The 22,024-nt window shown below is 42.0% G+C and overlaps 2 protein-coding genes across 5 annotated transcripts in view; one reads left to right on the top strand and one right to left on the bottom strand.

The window, feature by feature from the left end:
- The window catches only part of LOC124805237 (peptidyl-prolyl cis-trans isomerase FKBP4-like), a 139,789-nt gene extending 139,339 nt beyond the window's left edge, over window positions 1–450 (bottom strand). Inside the window, exon 1 of one of the 3 annotated variants that reach the window (XM_047265742.1) lies at window positions 138–450. The gene's annotated coding sequence lies outside the window, so the exon portion shown is untranslated. The remainder of the gene's footprint in view (window positions 1–137) is intronic. The other 2 variants (XM_047265743.1, XM_047265744.1) reach the window with 2 other exon arrangements.
- A 58-nt stretch (window positions 451–508) lies between these two features.
- The window catches only part of LOC124805238 (gamma-butyrobetaine dioxygenase-like), an 82,132-nt gene continuing 60,616 nt past the window's right edge, over window positions 509–22,024 (top strand). For both annotated transcript variants that reach the window (XM_047265747.1, XM_047265746.1), the window contains exons 1-6: window positions 509–648; window positions 6,310–6,424; window positions 6,502–6,635; window positions 6,966–7,147; window positions 7,454–7,682; window positions 7,800–7,988. In XM_047265747.1, the coding sequence (XP_047121703.1) occupies window positions 6,334–6,424; window positions 6,502–6,635; window positions 6,966–7,147; window positions 7,454–7,682; window positions 7,800–7,988 (825 nt within the window). In that variant the 5' untranslated portion in view covers window positions 509–648; window positions 6,310–6,333. The remainder of the gene's footprint in view (window positions 649–6,309; window positions 6,425–6,501; window positions 6,636–6,965; window positions 7,148–7,453; window positions 7,683–7,799; window positions 7,989–22,024) is intronic.

The raw sequence follows: 22,024 nt of genomic DNA, 5'->3' as shown, positions 1-22,024 counted from the left end.
CCACACACTCGTTCTGATGAACAACGAAACAAATTATTTTTCTTCACCGGCAAAATAATAATCAACTGTAAGGTACACACACAGAGCACTATTCCAAAACAAATGCTTGTTACAACGAAATCAAAACAAATCCTTACTTCAGGTACTTTAACGTCTCAAACTTGCGTAATAACAAAGCGAAACAGTCCCGATGAATTAATAAATGAGCCAGCCAAGGCGTAATATCGCCTCACGTCCTTCGAACTTTCTGCGTCTTGCGATACTGAGCTCTGCTACACTGTTTCTGTTTCCAGAATTTTCGCGACAAACGATGCCAACCATTCACAATTCAAAACAAATCGTTAACTGTTGATTAAAACGCTTTCTTATCATTTAGACTTTCAAAATTAAATTATTTATGACTTTAAATAGATTTATTATTAATAACAACAGCTAAATCTGCCTCTTCGATTATTTTCGTGCAGGAAACGTTAATTTTTGTTGTGTTCTGCAGTTGGGTAGCAGCTAGCAGTGACCCAGCGTAAGTTGGGATCCTGACGAACTGTCTAATCGTTGTTTACCGGCTGACGGTGAATGATAACTGTAACTGAAGTTGAGCTATGCGCTTACGTAAACACTGAGCTACACGATCTGAAAATTGTTTTTCGGGTAATGTCTACAGGAATTCATTACTTATTACGAGCATAAAATTTAGAATTATGTGAATGTAATTCGGATACCGGTAACTGTCTGTGCCACAAAACAGCTGTTCGCTCGAGAAATATTATTCCTGAAAGGCTTTCAGAAGAGCATTTTTTTCTGTGATGTTGATAAATAATTACTGAATTATTAGGTTTAATGTGGATGCAGGCCACTAGAATTTAAGAGCTTTAAGTTCTTATAGTAAGCAACAAACCATAAATTGACGTGTAGTTAATTTTTTTATTACCTCTCTGGAATTGTTGCGGTTTACGATGCGAGATCGTGTAGATTTTGCCCGTTATTCACCATTCCCACTTTGTGTACCGCCCATCTCATCATAAAGAAGAGCCTTCAGGGGTGTGGCTACTTTTGTAAAGTAAACTGTCAGCAAATTGTGACTAGTACTAATCGACACAAACAGATATCCTCTCCCTTTATATTACATTATACTTGTATGTTAGGGGAAAAACCAACACTTTCAAAAAAGTGCTATTATTGTCGAATATTTCAAATAAAATATTTTATCTTTATGTGTTATTCCTCTATAGATGTAGCCAGGACATACAAAATTTCAGTTACATGTATACATGTAATGTAAATCATATCTAATGCAGTCAAAACTTAATCACTCATAGATGAGTACTCAACATCAAATCCAAGCTGTCCCTAACATAAGCTGGATGAGATAAAAGGCATGAATAATCACACTTTTGTGTCCAAATGAAATTACTCATCTTCACAATTTTAATCTTTAACCATTTCACTTTTGCAATGTACACCCTGCACTCACTAGTGTTCTCTGTGTTACACTATGTCAGCCTCACTTTGTAGGACCATGTCTATCCTAGGCACTTTTTTTTTTTTAAAAAAAAAAAGAGAGAGAGAGAAAGCAGCAGCAGCATCAGTATCATTCTATGTAATGACCAGTCGGTATATTTTAAGAGTTTTTCCATTATTTCAGCATTCTGATGATTGAAGATATTGATGACAAAATTTGTTTCTGTATATTCCTTCCTGTCTTTCTCCATAAAATATATTACTGCCACATTCCCTATGAGAACCTTTCCTACACTTTACATAAAATGGTATTAGCTGTCTGTAAGCTGGCAAAATCGAGATCTACCTGATACTGATATTTAGAGTTAGGGGCAGAGTTTACCTTCTTGAGGCCAAGTATTGAAAAGTATTGCGGAAGGAGTGGCTGGAGAGAGAGTCTTTTACTTTGTGTTGAGTTTTCCATTTTCCAGCCTGATGTCCACTGGCAACCTGTTAGAGACTTTTGCACCAGAATATAAATCACCATTCTGAACCCAAAGGAGGAATACATAGTCTACACAAAAATTATTTCTACTTCTATTATTGCAGTTGTTAAATGTTCGGAAATGTAAAATTTTGCACTTCAGAAAACAGAAAAATGTAGTATCACTGTTGGAATCAACTGACTCTTACAAATACTTGCATGTAACACTTTGTAGGGATATGAAACAGAATGATCACATAGGTTCAGTCATGTTAAACAGCTGGTAGACTTCGATTTATTGGTAGAATACTGGAGGAGTGCAATCAGTCTACAAAGGAAATTGCTTACAAATCTCTCGTGCAACTGGTTCTAGGACATTGCTCAAGAGAGTGGGACTAATATCAGATAGGACTAACAGAGATGTTGAATGTATATAGAGAAGGGCAGCATGAATGGTCACAGGTTCGTTTAATCTGTGGGAGAGAGAGACAGACATACTGAAGGAACTGATGTGGAAGACTCTTGAAGATAGACATAAACTAAGTCTGTTTATAAGTTTCAAGCACTGGCTTTAAATGATTACTCTAGGAATATACTACAACCCCCTATGTATCACTCACATACACATTATGAGGATAAGATTAGAATAATTACTGCGTGTACAGATGCATTCAAACATTCATTCTTTCCATGCTCCATACATGCATGGAACAGGAAGAAACCCTAATAACTAGTATAATGGGACATACCTTCTGCCATGCACCTCAGGGTGGTTTGCAGAGTATAGATGTAGATGTAGCAACTATCCTTTTCATAATATTGTTGCATCCATCTTGGATTTTCCACTGTTGATGTAGAGATAAAGACATGACATTGTTTGATGTTATTACTAAAAAAATCTCTGAAAGTGCTTGACCAATCTACTTCAGATTTTTAACCCTTGCCTTATTAAGCAAATGTTAATAATTTTGCTAATAATAATTCTATAAGCATGATATAAATTTCATATAGGTTGTTGTTAATAACATTGCTAATAATAATTTTATAAGCATGATATAAATTTTATATAGGATGCGCTTGGGCCACGACTGCACTTTTTATTTGTCCACCACCACTCCTTCGCACACAGTTGAGGCAACAGATATTTTATATGTTTCTTTCGTATGTATATGAGAAGTCTACATGATGTTGTTTCCCATGAGTGGAAAGTGTTTTCGTTGTATTGGTGGCACATATACATGTTAATAAGAATTTTCTGGAGCTTTGATAATGACAGCAAGATCCTGTCAAAACCAGTCATTGAGAAATAAAAGAAAAATGCCAGGCAATATTGGTTGCAGAGGATTTTACTTTTCGAGAATTAATTTTAGTGCACTCGTGTCACTATTGCAAATCATTTTGGTATTTTCAATGAATATATCAGGTTTTTATTTTATACATTCAGTCAGTCAGCCACCTTTTAACTTGCTCAACGGGCACGTCGCCCGAGTCCCCATGCTACTGGGATTTTCAACTCGCTGACTCACTGTAATCTGCTGCACAGCACCTAGCCTGTACTAACCCTTGCCACAATGGAAATGCCACTCTGCCTAGACACTCAAAATGTCACAGATGGGGTGATAGGGCAGAGGATGGGCTGTCGGGTGGAAGGCACGAGTACAGTGTGTATGTGGAGATTGAAGCCAGGAGTAAAGGATGTGTTGCAAGGATGACTCCCATCTGACTAGTTCAGGAAAGCTGGTGCTGGGAAGGGGGTGGGGGGGTGGGAAGTATCCAGATAGGATAGGTTGTGAAGCTGCCACTGAACTCAAGCATGTTGTGCTCAAAAGTGTGTGCCACCACTGGGTGGTCATCTCTGCTCTTGATCACAGTTTGGCATTACCCATTCATTCTGGTGAAGAACAGATTGTGGGTGAAGCCCACGTAAAATGCTGTGCAGAAGATGCAGTGTAGTTTGTATGTGGCATAGCTGTTTTCATAGGTAGTCTTGCCTCTAACAGGACTAGAGTAGGATGTGCCAGGTGGGTGAATAGGGCAAATCTTGCACCTGTTTCTTTCAAAGGGATTTGCAGGGGTTTGGGAGCACTAATGGCTTAGGGATGGACCAGTATGTTGTGTAGTTTGGATGGGTAACAGAAAACCACTTTAGGAAAGGTGTGAATGATTGTGCCATCTGGATCCTTTCCCCTAGCATCGGGTTTTGGAACTAGACAAGTGGGAGTTATCCTTGCAACACATCCTTGGCTCCCGTGATTCTCCTGGCCTCAGTCTCCACTAACCCACTGCTCATCCCCTTCCATTTCACTTTTCCATGTCATTGTCAAGCTAATGCACCCCCCCCCCCCTCCCTCTCTCTCTCTCTCTCTCTCTCTCTCTCTCTCTCTCTCTCTCTCTCTCTCTCTCTCTCGCTCTCTCGCTCTCTCTCTCTCTATCTCTTTCTTTTTCAAATTTTGCTTTGGTGTTAGACATTTTATATCACTGGGTAAGTAATCAGAAGTGTTAGTTGCAGCATTGTGCACCCATTTTTGTGCTAAAGATATTGTAGTTGCTCTTGTATTCCACGATCAGTTATCTCAACATTTTGACATTTGTAAGGTGATTAAGGTGATTGGAAGGAGAGGTTGTGTTATGGTTTTCCACGGAGAAACAATTTCAGGAGACCAAATTCAGTATTTCAACCTTCTCTGTGTTATCTTCAATTTTGGCAGCAGTATGAATGAATAGAGGATTTCGAACCACATACTGATTTCACTTAAGACCAAAACATCGTAGGGTTTTTACTCAGGTCAGTTGACAAAATTTTACTTTCAGTCATTGAAATCTTCTCTCATTGCTCTCCTTACTCTCATTTTTCCTTCATTCAGCTTTTGTTCATCAGCTAGATTTGGCTTCTGTTCAATCTGCGATGAAGCTCTCTTTGTTTATATGTACCTGTTTTCTAACATGGCCATTAAACCATGGTGGGTGTTTCCCATATCTTTTGACTTTGCTCGAAACATACTTTTCTAAGGCATATTGAATGATGCTACTACTCAGATATTCTGCAAAACTCCTGGTCATAGTTGCTAGCACAGCCTTATGATCACTGATACCTTCCTCTACATTAACTGATTTGATAATTTAAGGTCTGTTAGTTGCTAGGTGGTCATGGTGTTACCTTCATGAGTTGGTTCTCTAATGATCTGTTTAAAGTAATTTTCGGACAAGAGATTCAGAATAATGTCACATGAATCCTAGTCTATGGCACCAGTTTGTGATAGCATAACTCTTCCAGTGTGTACTTGGCAAGTTGATGTCACCCTCAATTACAATAGCATGAACGGATAAATTAGTAATGATATTCTGCAAGTTCTCTCTGAAGCACCCCACCACTTTAGCTCCTGACTCTGATGGTCTGTAAAAGCATTCAGTTACCATTGTTGATCAGCCTTTGATGCTAAGCTTCACCCAAATTAATTCACATTTAGAATGTGCGATACCTTTGCTAGATATTATTGAATTGTTTACTGCAGTAAATATGCCACCACCAATGGTGAATAACCTACCCACATGTGAAATATTCCAATCTGAATGTAGGATTTGTCCCATTTAGGTCTACTGTATTTGCTACTTTCAATTCTGTTATTCTGTATTATAGTTTCTCATCCTCTCAACTTGTAACTTCCAGCATATACTTCATTCTGTGATGTGTCTGCTTCACTCTGCAGAACTCCAGAACAAGTTTATGAAGTTGAGAACTGCTTCTGAAAATTGTTCTGCATTCATTCAGTCAGCACTCTCATTACAAAGTGATTGGTATAATGTTTCATTACAAACATTCTCATTAGTGCTACTTTGAAAAACCCATTCATTACCATTACATGTGTGCTAATATCATGAAAAGTTTCAGGAGCATTCTTGCCAGTCAGTCACCACAACCAGTAGCAGTCATAGTGATTGTGCTAATTACTTGCTCATGCCACAACTGGTGGATATAAAGTTTGGCCTGCATCAAACTTTACATTGGATAGTTAACTACAAAAGAATGCACTACTGTAATATGAGGAATCAATATATTCCAATTATAGAACATGTATGCAGCTAGTGTTCCGTATTTTCCATATCATGTGTTTCTATAGTTTATATCAGCTTGTATCCTCCTGTATAGTTTTGGGTGTCCACTGACTCTGTACAAAATGAGAGGACAAATAAATACAGCATTACTACTACCAGCAACATTGCTCCTGCTCCTACTTCTGCTTCTATGTGACTTATGGAAAGCATACAGTTACTAAAAATTTAATTGTTTTTAATGATAATAATAATAATAATAATAATAATAATAATAGTAATAATAATAAATTTTCAGAGCATTAATCAAATGTTATGTAAGACCTTTTCTGTTTCAGCTGATCCTCTGTCTTCTGTAAGATATGGCTGGTAGAAGTCTGTTTAGTGTTCTGAGACAATCCTGCTATGTTACCAGCTTTCACACTCGTTTGATCAGCAGTGGGACATTTAGATGTAAGCAAGAAGACTAATTCTTTATTGAGTGTTCTCCTTTTTAATAATTTGAACTAATGTGGGATCTTTTAAAATAGTGAGGGGAGTCCTTCCAAGTGCAGAAAATTACCAGCAGGGAAATCCAGTTGTAAAAACTGCTTTCCCATCAGGTCACCAGACAATAAAAGTATTGTTTGACAACCACAAAACAGCTGACTTCAAAACTATATGGGTAAGTTCATTTTTAATTTTCCCCTCCTTCGTCATCTGCTGTTCATGAAGTCAAGTGTGAGTTTCTACTGGTTGTTAGGCTCATCACCTTAAACTTTTTTTCTCAGATAGGCTATAATTATCATCAATAACATCAAGATTTTTCTGTAAAAGGTGTGTTTTGTTTAAAATGTAAGCAGGAGAAAGTGTCAAAATCAGCATTTCTCAAATGTGTGCTATAATGTGAGAAATCCGACAATTGTCGTGTAACTTCTTTACAATTTCAGCAAATTTCAGAATAGTAGTTTGAGAAATGCTGTAAACATTGGTATTGAGTGAATTCTTGTTTCAGTTAAGAGACAACTGCAAGTGTCCTCTCTGTGTTCACGAGGAGACTCGTCAGAAACTTTTAGACACTCCCTCGTTGGATGTGGGTATTAAGCCCAAGTCTTTGACAGTCACAGACTCTGGAAACCTGGTCATATCCTGGCAGGAAAAAGGGCAAGACCACATTTCAACATATGATTATAGTTGGTATGCATTGCTCCATGTTGACAATATCCCTTGGTTTTATTTTACGTTGAATCAAGGGAATTATTATTTTCTTTACCAACTTGTCATTTGTAAAGTGTTATTACAGGTAATGTTACATTACAGACAAAAATTTTGATGGATAAAGAAATGTTTGCTAGCTTTCATGGTACTGCTGTGTTCTGTTGTTTCAATCTGTGGCTTGTTTTCAGGAAATGATTCCATGAGCAGTAAGTTTAGAGAGTACTGGCCTTAATTTTATGGCTTCTGTAATGATTTACATAGTTACTATGTAACTCTGTTTTATAGGTTATACCGTTATGGGCAGAGTTTCATACATGAAACCTTTGAATCTGAATCTGATGGTCATCACATTTCACGCCCTCCATTAGTCTTGTGGGACAGAACAGAAATATGGAAAAATTTGCCTGAAATTTCATACAATGAAGTAGTCAGCAGTGAAGAAGGACTGCGTTCGTGGCTTGAAATGTTTTACAAATATGGAATAGCTTTAATGAGAAATGTACCACCAGTGCAGGTACAATTTGTTGTTATTCTCAATAAACTTGAAATTATATTGAAGCAGTTTGGACCACTTGAAACAGAAACTCAAATCTGATTAAAGTTGCTTAAGTAAACAAAATTCTCTTTCCAGGGCCAGCTAGTTGAACTTGTGAAACGATTTGCATATGTGAAAGAGACACAGTATGGCCTGACCTTTGATGTAGTCAATGAGCCTGACCCTCATGCTCATCCTGCATTCAGTGGCTTGTACCTGCACCATCACACTGACATGAACTATAGAGAGAAGAGCCCTGGAATGCAATTATTGCACTGTCTGAAAGTAAGCATACTACACAAGATAATTATATTTTTCTATTGTCATTTGAAGAAGATACAGTACATTTTTTGGTAAAATTTGACTGAACATTGTTGACGAACCCATCCCGAATTATTTGTGTGTGGCAGTTATTGTGAACAGTTGTGAGTGGTTTACATGGCAGAGCAACTGTTGAACACAGTAGGTAGTGACGTAGTGAAAATGTAATGCATTTTCAGTTGCGGAAAAAAGAGTTGGCACTGTAAAGCAGCAACAGCCAGTGTGCAAACAGTTCCCACTGAGTGAAATAACATAGTGTACTTTCCGTTATGTAGGTATTGTCTGGTTAAAACCTTATTATTTGCAGCCTCATACTGTCCTCGCGCCATGCCACGGATTGTGTGGCCTCTCCCGCGGGGCCGATGACATCAGCAGTTTGGTCCCTTAGGAATTCACACACATTTGAACATTTGAACTGCCCTCCCATTGGATGACCGAACTTGACACTTTGACCAAATTGTCGAAAGTATAACATGTGGGAGGCCCTTTGTAAAATTTAGTCCAGTAACTTATATACATATGAAGACATTCACACTGTAATAAAGTTAGCGTTGTGATGTCAGTTGTGTATGGCTGAGGACATAGTCTAGTGATGTGCATTGGTGAAGGAGGCCTGTGATGGGCCTCACAGGCAGTTTCCTAGAAGAGACAGCTGTCACAATTAGATTAATAGCACCACTATGAATAGATCCAAAGGAAAGTGTGGGGAACAATCAACATTATACAGTAGGACAGCTTGCTTTCCAAATAACCCAGGGGACTACTTATGTTAGTCTTAACAATTCGACAAACTCTTCTGGGGATTTGAAGCAGACAGATTATTAATAGTATGTTTTTGAGTGTTCTACTAATTTATAATTTCCATTTCATACACAATATTTCGATGACCGACTCAGCCGATATCTTAAGGTACTAAGAGTTTTTCTTCTATGTATACTCACTGCCTGGGACTCGTCGAATTGTAGGCAGGGAGTACACGAAACAGCAAAGCTTGTAGTACCTGACAAAGATGGATGGGTTGGTCGTCAAAATACTGTGCATAAAATGGAAACAACAATTCTGTAGAACACATGGAAATGCATCATTAGTCAACCACACTAAAAAAAGCTGAGAGACTGCAGGCTGACTATATCTTAACAAATATTGACAGTGGCACTTTAACATTGATGGCATGAATCTGTAATTAAGCAACAATACATTAGTGCCAACAGAAAGGAGTATACCACAAGTAGGGATATCTCTTAAGATTTTCACTGTGAGCAGTGTGTGGCTGACAACAGCTAAAAACATTCAAACTTCTGCTAGTATCAACAATGTTACTGAAGAGTCTTCTTTCTGAGTTGCAGCAGTGGCAGAGTTCCTCCTTTAAGAGTGAGAGGAAATGATTGTGTTGCATAATTGGCTGCATGTCTTTTTGTTTGATGCAACAACTTGCTATGTTGATGAAAGATGAGATGAAACGATTAACACCGTGTCCCTGAGAGAAGAAATGTCCAACTTGGTCAGGAGCGACCTTGGGGCAGTGTCATTAACCACTAGACTGCATGCTGCAGACTCTTTAAGAATGGTAACTGTATTTCAAAGTACATCTCATTTTGAAATCAGTTGACACCATTTAAAAATATATCCAGTATGGAAATACACTTCACACAATCCTCCTACCATGTTATGTGGTTCTCACATGCTGATTCCTTTGGATATAATATTAAGTATCGTCGAATTATATTGTACATTTTCACCAGTTTTGCTGTTGGTCATATGGAATACATCCAAAATTGCAAAGCAGTCACGCACGCAGCTCGAGGGAGGGTGTCCTTACCTGTTCCTTCTATTTCATATTGCTTTACAAAGTTACACATAGATATTTGATCGACATGATCATGTCAGGCAGTACACTACTGAGGCTGCATTTGACATTACTGGTTTGTTTTTCCTACTAGTCTACAATAACTTAGATTTTCATACATCTAGAGATATGTCATTCATCACATCAATTAAAAATTTTGTCCAAGTCATCTTGTACCATCCCTACGCTCCCTCAGCGATAACAACTTTCCATACACTACAGCATCAACAGCAAACAGCCGCAGATTGCTGCTCACCCTGTCTACCAGATCATTTATGTACAGAGAAAATGACCGAGTCTCATCACATTTCCATTGGGCACTCTAGACAATACCCTCATCCCAGTTGAAAACTCGCCATCAGGGATAACATACTGGAGTCTGTTACTTAAGAAATCTTTGAGCCACTCAGATGCCTGGAAATGCCTGGGAACCTAGTCCTTCATTAACAGTCTACAATGCGGCTGGATGTCAAATGCTTTTTGGAAATCTAGGAATATTGAACCTTCCTCTTGACCTTCATTCTTAGGTCATAGGATGTCATGTGAGAAAAGGGCAGCTGAGGTTTGCACGAGCGATGCTTTCTGAAACCGTGCCAACCATTGATAAAAGTTGTGCTTTCTCAAAGAAATTTATTATATTTGAACTGAGAATATGTTCAAGAATTCTGCAGCAAGCCAGTGGTAGATGCACACATGGCAGAGAGTGCTTAGTCCTGTACAGCATGTTAGGATTTCTTCTCCTTCCAGTGGTGTACAGAGCACATGAAGAACAGGTGCTGTAATTAGCCTGCTGTCTATGCCAATGATATTTAGGGGGATGAAGAATACGTCCAGCATTTTTGTGTCATACTTGATATCAAATTTTTACAAGTAGGTTTCAACATAATAATTTATGTCTATCTTTGAGAGGTGCCCAGTCCCTGTTTTGCAACATTTCCAGACCACCTCCTGTGATTTAAACATACCTGTCATCATTCATGCTACACCTCTATATGTATATTTCATATCCCTCGTTAGTCGTATTTGGTGTGGTTGCTCACATTTGAAAAATATTCTAATGTTGGATGTGCTAGTGTTTTGTAAACAATATCTTTTGTGGAGTGACCCCTCTGCAGGCCTGAGGTATTCCTGCCTGTCGTAAGAGGCGATTAAAAGGAGTCTTACACATTTCGGCCTTTATGTGATGGTTCCCTGTAGGATTTGACCTTCATTTTTCAAAATTTTCCCAAAGAGTGAACCAATTTAGGAAGGGCCCTTTACATGGTGCATTGTGTCCATCATGCGCTGAGCCCTATCACATCCTTCGTGGATCTGCACCTCTGCTCATTCTCCAACTGTTGGACAAGGTCACCCTCCTGGGTGTGTATTTTTTCATCAACTGTGCAGTATCATTTTCTATGCTGATAATGATAATACACTTGTTTGCTTGGTTGCACCTAATATCCAGCACGGTAGCCAGTCTGTTTTGGTGGGGTCGCCATGTACCCTGTTGGTTGTAGCCCCCTGACCACACACGGATCATCACCGAGTGAGGTGGCGCAGTGGTTAGCACACTGGACTCGCATTCGGGAGGATGACGGTTCAATCCCGTCTCCGGCCATCCTGATTTAGGTTTTCCGTGATTTCCCTAAATCGCTTCAGGCAAATGACGGGATGGTTCCTTTGAAAGGGCACGGCCGATTTCCTTCCCCATCCTTCCCTCACCCTTCCCTCACCCGAACTTGCGCTCCGTCTCTAATGACCTCGTTGTCGACGGGACGTTAAACACTAATCTCCTCTTCCCACCTCACACATGGATCACTCTGCTGATGCCTGCGCCATTAACTCCCCACCTATGCCGAGGAGTAGATGCCCATTACCCTGGGGCGTCGGGACTCCCGGCAATGACCATCCTGCCAGGTGGCCTTTGCTGCGGCTTGGTGGCGCCCATGGGGAGGGCCCCTGATAGGAGTGGGTGGCATCAGGGCAGATGACAAACGATGAAGTGTAGTACATCATCTCTTGCTGGTGGTCAAACACCAGCAGTCTCTAAGCATTCACGGGCTCAGTTCAATGCCCAGAAGTACGATACCAAATCGTTCCCCTCCCTGGCCACACCATGGGAGGAATGTCAGACTAAGGATGGCAGTGGCTCTTATTCGCTCCTGTACCTTGTATGTTCAACAGCTGATGGAGGGTCTTTCATGACAACGAAGCCTCACTTTTTTGTTGAGCATGTAGAGGACAAGTTTGGGGAGGTGGAGGGCTTGTTCAAAATGAGATCTGGGTCAGTGTTGATCAAAACAGCATCCTCTGCCCAGTCACGGGTGTTAATCGCTTGTGATATGCTGGGGGATGTTTCTGTAACCATCATGCCTCATAAGAGCTTAAATATGGTCCAACGTATCATATTTCACAGGGACCTTTTTTTGCCGTCTGACGATGAGCTACACGCCAATTTAGAGCGGCTATGTGTACATTTCGTTTGGGTGTCCACCAGGATCTGAGGGATAATCAGATTGATACTGCTACCTTCATCTTGGCCTTCGACGGTAATGCATTGCCCGAGAAGGTCAAGGTGATGGTCTACCGCTGTGATGTAAAGCCCTATATCCCTCCCAATATGCAGTGCTTTAAATGCTGGAGGTTTGGCCATATGTCTTCCTCCTACACTTCCAGTGTCACATGTAGAGATTGTGGATGCCAATCACATCCCAATATTCCATGTGCCCTGCCTCCCATCTGTGTCAACTGTGGAGAGCAGCATTCACCTTGCTCACCTGACTGCAGGATTTTCCAGAAAGAAATGAAAATCGTGGAGTACAAGACCCTGGACCAACTGACCTACATTGAGGCTAAGAGGAAATTTGAACTCTTATATCCTGTACGTATGACATCATCTTACGCTGCCGCTGCAGCAGTTCTTGCACCATCAGCTCCGCCAACTCCAGTCACCTCTCAGAGCCGTAAGTCTACACCTGCCCCCTTGATGGTGGGGTGCACTTCCCTCCCTGTTGCTCCTGCACCACCTGCTTCGGGAGCAACACCCCCCAACCATCAGGGATATCAGTCCCCACTTCTGAGCCAGAGAAGTGTAAGTCTTCTTCAGCTCCTCTCGCTAGGAAGGGGTCCCTTCTTGGGTCACTCCCTTCCCAGGTTTCTGCTAGTGGGAAAGACGACACCCGCCAGTGGCTGAAAAGCCCAAAAGCAGCTGGTCATAGGGCTTCACACTCATCCTCAGTCCAGGAGGCTGAATCAGTGAAGTCCTCCCAGCCAGGGAAACCCAAGGAGCAGTGAGAGAACTCCAAACAGAAGATCCCCAAGACCAAGGGAATTGCGGTGGCACCCACATGACTGCTTCCTAAAAGCTCTGCGCCTGTGGATGAGGTGGAGATTCTGGCATCCACTGAGGACGTAGATGTTGCTGGACCCTCAGACACAATGGGTATAGACTGCTCGGGCAATACGTTGGTGGCAGCAGTTGACCCTGAGGTGTAAACTGCCTCATTGAATGTTCCAGGCCTTCCCAGTCTCACGATGACATCATCCTCCAGTGGACTTGTGGCGGTTTTTTTCACCGCCTGACTGAACTCCGGCAACTGTTAAGCTTTACACCTTCTTTCTGCATTGTCCTCCAGGAAACCTCGTTCCCAGCAATGCGGGCCCTTGCCCACCGCGGCTATAAGGGATATTACAGGAACCATAGCGACTTTAATAGAGTGTCAGGTGAAGTTTGCGTTTATGTCCTAAACTCAGTCTGTAGTGAAACTGTGCCCCTTCAAAGCCCTCTTGAAGCTGTGGCTGTCAGAATAAGGACGACACAGGAAATAACTGTCTGCAATGTATATCTTCCTCCAGATGGTGCAGTAACCCTGAATGTAGTAGTTGCGCTGATTGATCAACTCCCTAAACCTTTCCTACTTTTGGGAGATTTTAACGCCCATAACCCCTCGTGGGGCGGCACCATGCTTACTGGCCGAGGCAGAGATGTTGAAACTTTACTGTCTCAATTTGACGTCTGCCTCTTAAATACTGGGGCCGCCACACATTTCAGTGTGGCTCATGGTAGTTACTTGGCCATTGATTGCAGCTCAGGGCTTCTCCCGTCTATCCACTGGTGAGCACATGACAACCTGTGTGGTACTGACCACTTCCCCATCTTCCTGTGACTGCCTCGGCGTCAGGCACATGGATGTCCTCCCAGATGGGCTTGAAACAAGGTGGACTGGGAAACTTTCACCTCTGCTGTCACTGTTGAATATCCCCCACAGGGAAACATTGATGTGATGGTTGAGCAGATGACAACAACAATTGTTTCTGCGGTAGAAAATACGATCCCTCGCACTTTAGGGTGCCCGAGGCGTAAGGCAGTCCCTTGGTGGTCGCTGGAAGTGGCTGAAGCAATTAAGGAGCATCGGCAAGCTCTACAGTGGCATAAGCAGCACCCTTCCCTTGAGCACCTCACAGCCTTTAAACGGCTCCATGCCCGTGTTCGCCAACTTATCAAACGATGGAAGCAGGAGTGTTGGGAGAGATACAACTCGATCATTGGGAGCTGTACATCACCATCCTGAGTCTGGGCAAGGATCAAACGTGTTTTTGGGTACCAGGCCCCAACAGGTGTTCCCAGTGTTAACATAAATGGCGTGTTATCTACCGATGCGATCATGATTGCCAAGCACTCTGCATGGGAGATTTACCCCCAGCCTTTAGCACTCTCAAATGGCAGCTGGAAGGGAAAGTCCTCTTGTTCAGTACACACCACAGTGAATCCTATAACGTCCCAAATGCAGAGTGGGAGCTCATCAGTGCCCTTGCACATTGCCCTGACACTGCTCTTGGGCCAGACTGGATCTACAGTCAGATGATTAAACATCTCTCATCTGACTACAAGCGACATCTCCTCACTCTCTTCAACCGGACCTGATGTGATAGCATCTTTCAATTGCAATGGTGGGAGAGCACCATCATTCCGGTGCTCAAACCCGGTAAAAATCTGCTTGATGTTGATAGCTATTGGCCCATCAGCCTCACCAACGTTCTTTGTAAGCTGCTGGAACATATGGTGTTCCAGCAGTTGGATTGGGTCCTGGAGTCACACGGCATACTGGCTCCATGTCAGGGCGGCTTCCGCCAGGTTCACTCTGCTGTTGATAATCTTGTGTCCCTCGAGTCTGCCATCTGAACAGCCTTTTCCAGATGCCAACACCTTGTTATCATCTTTTCATCTTTTCTGATTTACGAAAAGCATATGACACGACCTTGCAACATCATATCCTTGCCACATTATACGAGCAGGGTCACCGGGGCCCGTTCCTGATTTTGTTCCAAAGTTTCATGTTGCTTCGTACTTTCCATATACAAGTTGGTGCCTCCCATAGTTGCCCTCATATCAAGGAGAATGGCGTCCTGCAGAGCTCTGTATTGAGTGTATCTCTATTTTTAGTAGCCATTAATGGTGTAGCAGCAGCTGTAGGGCTGTCCATCTTTCCTTCCCTCTATGCAGACGACTTCTGCATCTCGTACTGCTCCACCAGTACTGGTGTTGCTGAGCGGCGCCTACAGTGAGCCATCCACAAGGAGCAGTCATGGGCTCTAGCCCACGGTTTCCAGTTTTCGGCCGCAAAGTCGTATGTTATGCATTTCTGTCAGCATCATATTGTTCAATGACGATCCACTCACTGTAGTGAGGACATATCAATTCTTAGGACTGGTTTTCAGCACCAGATTGACCTGGCTTCCTAACCTTCGTCAGCTTAACCAGAAGTGCTAGCAGCATCTCAATGCCCTCTGCTGCCTGAGCAACACCAACTGGCGTGCAGATCGCTCTACGCTGCTGCAGCTCTACAGAGCCTTTGTTCAATCCTGCCTTGACTATGGGTGTCTGGTTTATGGTTTGGCGGCACCCTCAGCATTGCATTTACTTGACCCAGTGCACCACTGTGGCATTTGCCTAGCGAAGGGAACTTTCAGGACGAGTTGGGTGACCAGCGTCCTGTTGGAGACTGGAGTCCTCCCATTGAAGGTTAGGCATGCACAACTGCTGGCCAGTTACGTTGCACACATTCGTAATTCTCCTGTGTATCCGAATTACCATCTCCTTTTCCCACCCATGGTGGTTCATCTCTGGCATCGGCGACCCAGGTCAGGGCTTCCAATTGCAGTTCGTGTCCAATCCATTCTTTCCGAACTGGATCCCTTGCCTTTAGCATCTATACTTGAGATCCATTCACGTACCCCTCCATGATTTATACCTAGACCACAGATTCACCTCAACCTTTCATATGGCCCTAAGGACTCAGTTAACCCCACGGTTCTCCGCTGCCACTTCCTCTCAATTCTTGACATATACCGAGGCCGTGAAGGGTTTACTCCGGCGGCTTGACGGCAGATGATCACGTCGGCTTTGCGTATGTCCATGGAGGACTTATTGAACAGCATTCCTTGCCCGATGGCTGCAGTGTTTTCACTGACGAGCTGGTGCTCTTGAGCACATCAGTTCATGCCCTGGGGAGTCGTTTCTTCTGAGTACTGACTCCTTGAGAAGCCTACAAGCTATCGAACAGTGCTACCCTCATCATCTTTTGGTAGCGACCATCCATGAGTCCTTCTATGCCCTGGAATGGTCCAGTCGTTCAGTGGTGTTTGTCTGGACCCCTGGTTACGTCGGAATCCCAGGCAACGAACTTGCTGACAGACTAAGCAGAAACTGGTTATGGAGATTGGCTTTTCTGCAACTAACCTGTGTTGAGTACTATGCCACAAGGTTTTGAGGCTTTGGGAGATGGAATGGCATAACTTCAGTATGCACAACAAACTGTGTGCCATTAAGGAGACTTCGAATGTGTGGAAGACCTCCACGTGGGCCTCTCGCAGGGACTCTGTGGTTCTCTGTCGGCTCCACATTGGCCACACTTGGGTGACGCACGGCTACCTGCTGCACCGTGATGAACCATCTCACTGTCGGTGCGGCACCTGGCTGACAGTGGCCCATATCTTGGTGAGCTGTCCTTCTTTGGCTGCCCTGTGACAGACTCTTCAATTACTGGACTCGTAGCCATAAATTTTAGCTGACAATGCCTCATTGGCTAATTAATTTTACATTTTATACGTGACAGTGTGTTTTATCATTCTATATAAGTCTTCACGCATGTCCTTTGTCCCTTTGTGTTCTCCACTCTGATGCTTTTAGGGTAGATGTTTTAATGTGTCGCAGAGTGGCTGGCTTTTCCTTTTTATTTTCATGGTTGGCCAGTCACGGTCATTTGCCCTTTTGTTTTTATCCCTTATACCTGTTTCTTGCTTCTCTCTGTGGTTTTCTTTTCCTGTTTTGTCCATAGTAGTGTTGGTTGTCCTTCTGTCGTTCTTCTGGTTTTTCCTTTCTCCTGTTATTGTGCTGTGCATCTCCTTTCTTTTCTTCTTTCCCTTTTGTAATTATTTTACCGGGAACAAGGGACCGATGACCTCACAGCTTGGTTCCTTCCCCCCTCCTTTAAACCAACCAATCTTTTGTGGAGTGACTGCATTTTCTCAGCATCTCTTGAGTGAACTGAGTTCTGCCACAGGTCTTATGTACATCTTAGCCTGTGTGGTCATCCTACTTGATATCAGTATTAATTGTTCCACACAATTATTTGTATGAGTTGACCAATTGTAATTGTGAATGATTGATATTGTAGTTGTAGGACACAAAGAACAGAGGCGTTCGTGTGCACCCTCCTGTGCATGCGTGTGCAAGCGCACATATGTGTGCATTTGTAGGACAGTACTTCATTAGAATAACCACATCAGCTGTGAAAAGGTTACTGTTAACGCCTTAATGCTGAGTGTCATGAATTCACATTGTACCAATGCTGTGCTAATAATTGTAAGGTTAAGACGAAAATTTAATAGTCATGGGCAACTGGAATTCGATAGTAGGAAAAGGCAGAGAAGGAAACGTAGTAGGTGAATATGGGTTGGGGCTAAGAAATGAAAGAGGAAGCCGCCTGGTAGAATTTTGCACAGAGCATAACTTAATCATAGCTAACACTTGGTTCAAGAATCATGAAAGAAGGTTGTATACATGGAGGAACCCTGGAGATACTAGAAGGTTTCAGATAGATTATAGAATGGTAAGACAGAGATTTAGGAACCAGATTTTAAATTATAAGACATTTCCAGGGGCAGATGTGGATTCTGACCACAATCTGTTGGTTATGAACTGTAGATTAAAACTGAAGAAACTGCAAAAGGTGGGAATTTAAGGAGATGGGTCCTGGATAAACTGAAAGAACCAGAGGTTGTACAGAGTTTCAGGGAGAGCATAAGGAAACAATTGACAGGAATGGGGGAAAGAAATACAGCAGAAGAAGAATGGGTAGCTTTGAGGAATGAAGTAGTGAATGCAGCAGAGGATCAAGTAGTTAAAAAGATGAGGGCTAGTAGAAATCCTTGGGTAACAGAAGAGATAATGAATTTAATTGATGAAAGGAGAAAATACAAAAATGCAGTAAATGAAGCAGGCAAAAAGGAATACAAACGTCTCAAAAATGAGATCGACAGGAAGTGCAAAATGGCTAAGCAGGGATGGCTAGGGGACAAATGTAAGGATGTAGAGGCTTATCTCACGATGGGTAAGATAGATACTGCCTACAGGAAAATTAAAGAGACCTTTGGAGAAAAGAGAACCACTTGCATGAATATCAAGAGCTCAGATGGAAACCCAGTTCTAAGCAAAGAAGGGAAAGCAGAAAGGTGGAAGGAGTATATAGAGGGTCTATACAGGGGCGATGTTCTTGAGGACAATATTATGGAAATGGAAGAGGATGTAGATGAAGATGAAATGGGAGATATGATACTGCGTGAAGAGTTTGACAGAGCACTGAAAGACCTAAGTCTAAACAAGGCCCCGGAGTAGACAACCTTCCATTAGAACTACTGACAGCCTTGGGAGTGACAGTCCTGACAAAACTCTACCATCTGGTGAGCAAGATGTATGAGACAGGCGAAATTCCCTCAGACTTCAAGAAGAATATAATAATTCCAATCCCAGAGAAAGCAGGTGTTGACAGATGTGAAAATTACCAAACTATCAGTTTAATAAGTCACTGCTACAAAATACTAACGCGAATTCTTTACAGATGAATGGAAAAACTGGTAGAAGCCGACCTCAGGGAAGATCTGTTTGGATTCCGTAGAAGTGTTGGAACACGTGAGGCAATACTGACCCTACAACCTATCTTAGAAGAAAGATTAAGGAAAGGCAAATCTAAGTTTCTAGCATTTGTAGACTTAGAGAAAGCTTTTGACAATGTTGACTGGAATACTCTCTTTCAAATTCTGAAGGTGGCAGGGGTAAAATACAGGGAGCGAAAGGCTATTTACAATTTGTACAGAAAGCAGATGGCAGTTATAAGAGTCGAGGGACATGAAAGGGAACCAGTGGTTGGGAAGGGAGTGAGACAGGGTTGTAGCCTCTCCCCGATGTTATTCAATCTGTGTATTGAGCAAGCAGTAAAGGAAACAAAAGAAAAGTTTGGTATTAAAATCCATGGAGAAGAAATAAAAACTTTGAGGTTTGCCGATGACATTGTAATTCTGTCAGAGACAGCAAAGGACTTGGAAGAGCAGTTGAACGGAATAGACAGTGTCTTGAAAGGAGAGTATAAGATGAACATCAACAAAAGCAAAACAAGGATAATGGAATGTAGTCGAATTAAGTCGGGTGATGCTGAGGGAATTAGACTAGGAAATGAGACACTTATAGTAGTAAAGGAGTTTTGCTACTTAGGGAGCAAAATAACTGATGATGGTCAAAGTAGAGAGGATATAAAATGTAGACTGGCAATGGTAAGGAAAGCGTTTGTGAAGTAGAGAAATTTATTAACATCGAGTATTGATTTAAGTGTCAGGTAGTCATTTATGAAAGTATTTGTGTGGAGTGTAGCCATGTATGGAAGTGAAACCTGGACGATAAATAGTTTAGACAAGAAGCGAATAGAAGCTTTTGAAATGTGGTGCTACAGAAGAATGCTGAAGATTAGATTGGTAGATCACATAACTAATGACGAGGTATTGAATAGAATTGGGGAGAAGAGGAGTTTGTGGCACAACTTGACTAGAAGAAGGAATCGGTTGGTAGGACAAATTCTGAGGCATCAAGGGATCACCAATTTGGTACTGGAGGGCAGAGTGGAGGGTAAAAATCGTAGAGGGAGACCAAGGGATGAATACACTAAGCAGATTCAGAAGGATGTAGACTGCAGTAGGTACTGGGAAATGAAGCTTGCACAGGATAGAGTAGCATAGAGAGCTGCATCAAATCAGTCTCAAGACTGAAGACCACAACAACATCAGCACCACCACCACCAACAACAACAACAACAACAACAGTGTTGGTATATTCTGATTCTGCATGAAGCTACCAGTGCTGCATTCTCCTGGCTGTTTTGGGTACCTCCAAAGCACCACAATTTTTTATTTTTATCTTCATATAGAAATTTATTCTGGTATTAAGAGGTTAATATTGTCTGGCAACTTATTGATCTACAACACTAGCTATGCCCTGCAAGTACTGCTGTGCTTATTTTTCTTCCTAGATAGCTTTTTGCCCACTGCTTCATCCTCATATGTATATGTCTGTATATGTCACACACACACACACACACACACACACTCTCTCTCTCTCTCTCTCTCTCTCTCTCTCTCTCTCTCTCTCTCTCTCTCTCTCTCTCTCTCTCTCTCTCTCTCTCCCCCCCCCCCCCCCACAAATGTATGTGCTTATGTGTGGGGGAGGGGGGGAGGGGTGGGCAGGGACATTTGGTCCATACCCCCGTCCCATACATTCAAGATATTTCACACATATTTGTATTCGAATTTTGTCTGCATCGTCACCTGTTTTCTGACGAAACTTATCATTCAGCCAGTAACTCATTGTCATCTCGAGAAAAAGGGCTGTCACTGGCAACTGACCAACTCTCCACTTTTTTACTCTGTGCAACTCTATTCCACACTATATCTTCTGTGAGACAAATATTTTGTATCCCACTTAAAAAAAAAGGAAACCTAAAAAGTTACTAAACAAAAAGATCCATAAGAACACCTCTGTCAAGAGACATGAAACATCTAAGAATTATTAAAAAGAGGAAACAGAACACAACACGTACTTAGGAAAGCAATAGCAACTGTTGTCTTGCTTGCCTGGCCATACTGTCAGGGAAACAGTAAATGGCTGAGGGGATTGACTGGTGGAGGTGCACACCACATGTGACACAAAGAAAGTTGTTTCACACAGCTATGGTAGGTGAGATGTACATACGACGAATGGGAAAACCAAATAAAAGAGTATGAATACTCTAAAAATAGGAAGAAGAGCATATGTACACCTAGCTATTAAACACGAAGGTGTGTAACCACCACATAAACAGATTTAAAAGAAAAAGTTAGAACCATCAACAAAATTATAATTAAAAGAGGAAATGCTCCAAACAAACAAAATGTTGATAAAACGTAAGTGGTAACCTGTAGTATGTCGTTGTTGTGTTGTTGTGGTCTTCAGTCCTGAGACTGGTTTGATGCAGCTCTCCATGCTAATCTATCCTGTGCAAGCTCCTTCATCTCCCAGTACCTACTGCAACCTACATCCTTCCGAATCTGCTTAGTGTATTCATCTCTTGGTCTCCTTCTACGATTTTTACCCTCCATGCTGCCCTCCAATGCTAAATTTGTGATCCCTTGATGCCTCAGGACATGTCCTACCAACCGATCCCTTCTTCTAGTCAAGTTGTGCCACAAACTTCTCTTCTCCCCAATCCTATTCAGTACCTCCTCATTAGTTACGTGATCTACCCACCTAATCTTCAACGTTCTTCTGTAGCACCACATTTCGAAAGCTTCTATTCTCTTCTTGTCCAAACTATTTATTGTCCATGTTTCACTTCCATACATGGCTACACTCCATATAAATACTTTCAGAAACGACTTCCTGACACTTAAATGTATACTCGATGTTAACAAATTTCTCTTCTTCACAAATGCTTTCCTTGCCATTGCCAGTCTACATTTTATATCCTCTCTACTTCGACCATCATCAGTTATTTTGCTCCCTAAATAGCAAAACTCCTTTACTACTTTAAGTGTCTCATTTCCTAATGTAATGCCCTCAACATCACCCGACTTAATTCGACTACATTCC

This window comes from Schistocerca piceifrons, chromosome 7, assembly GCF_021461385.2.
Source record: "Schistocerca piceifrons isolate TAMUIC-IGC-003096 chromosome 7, iqSchPice1.1, whole genome shotgun sequence".
NCBI classification, from domain to species: Eukaryota; Metazoa; Arthropoda; class Insecta; order Orthoptera; family Acrididae; genus Schistocerca; species Schistocerca piceifrons.
This window is presented reverse-complemented; position numbering and strand designations above follow the sequence as displayed.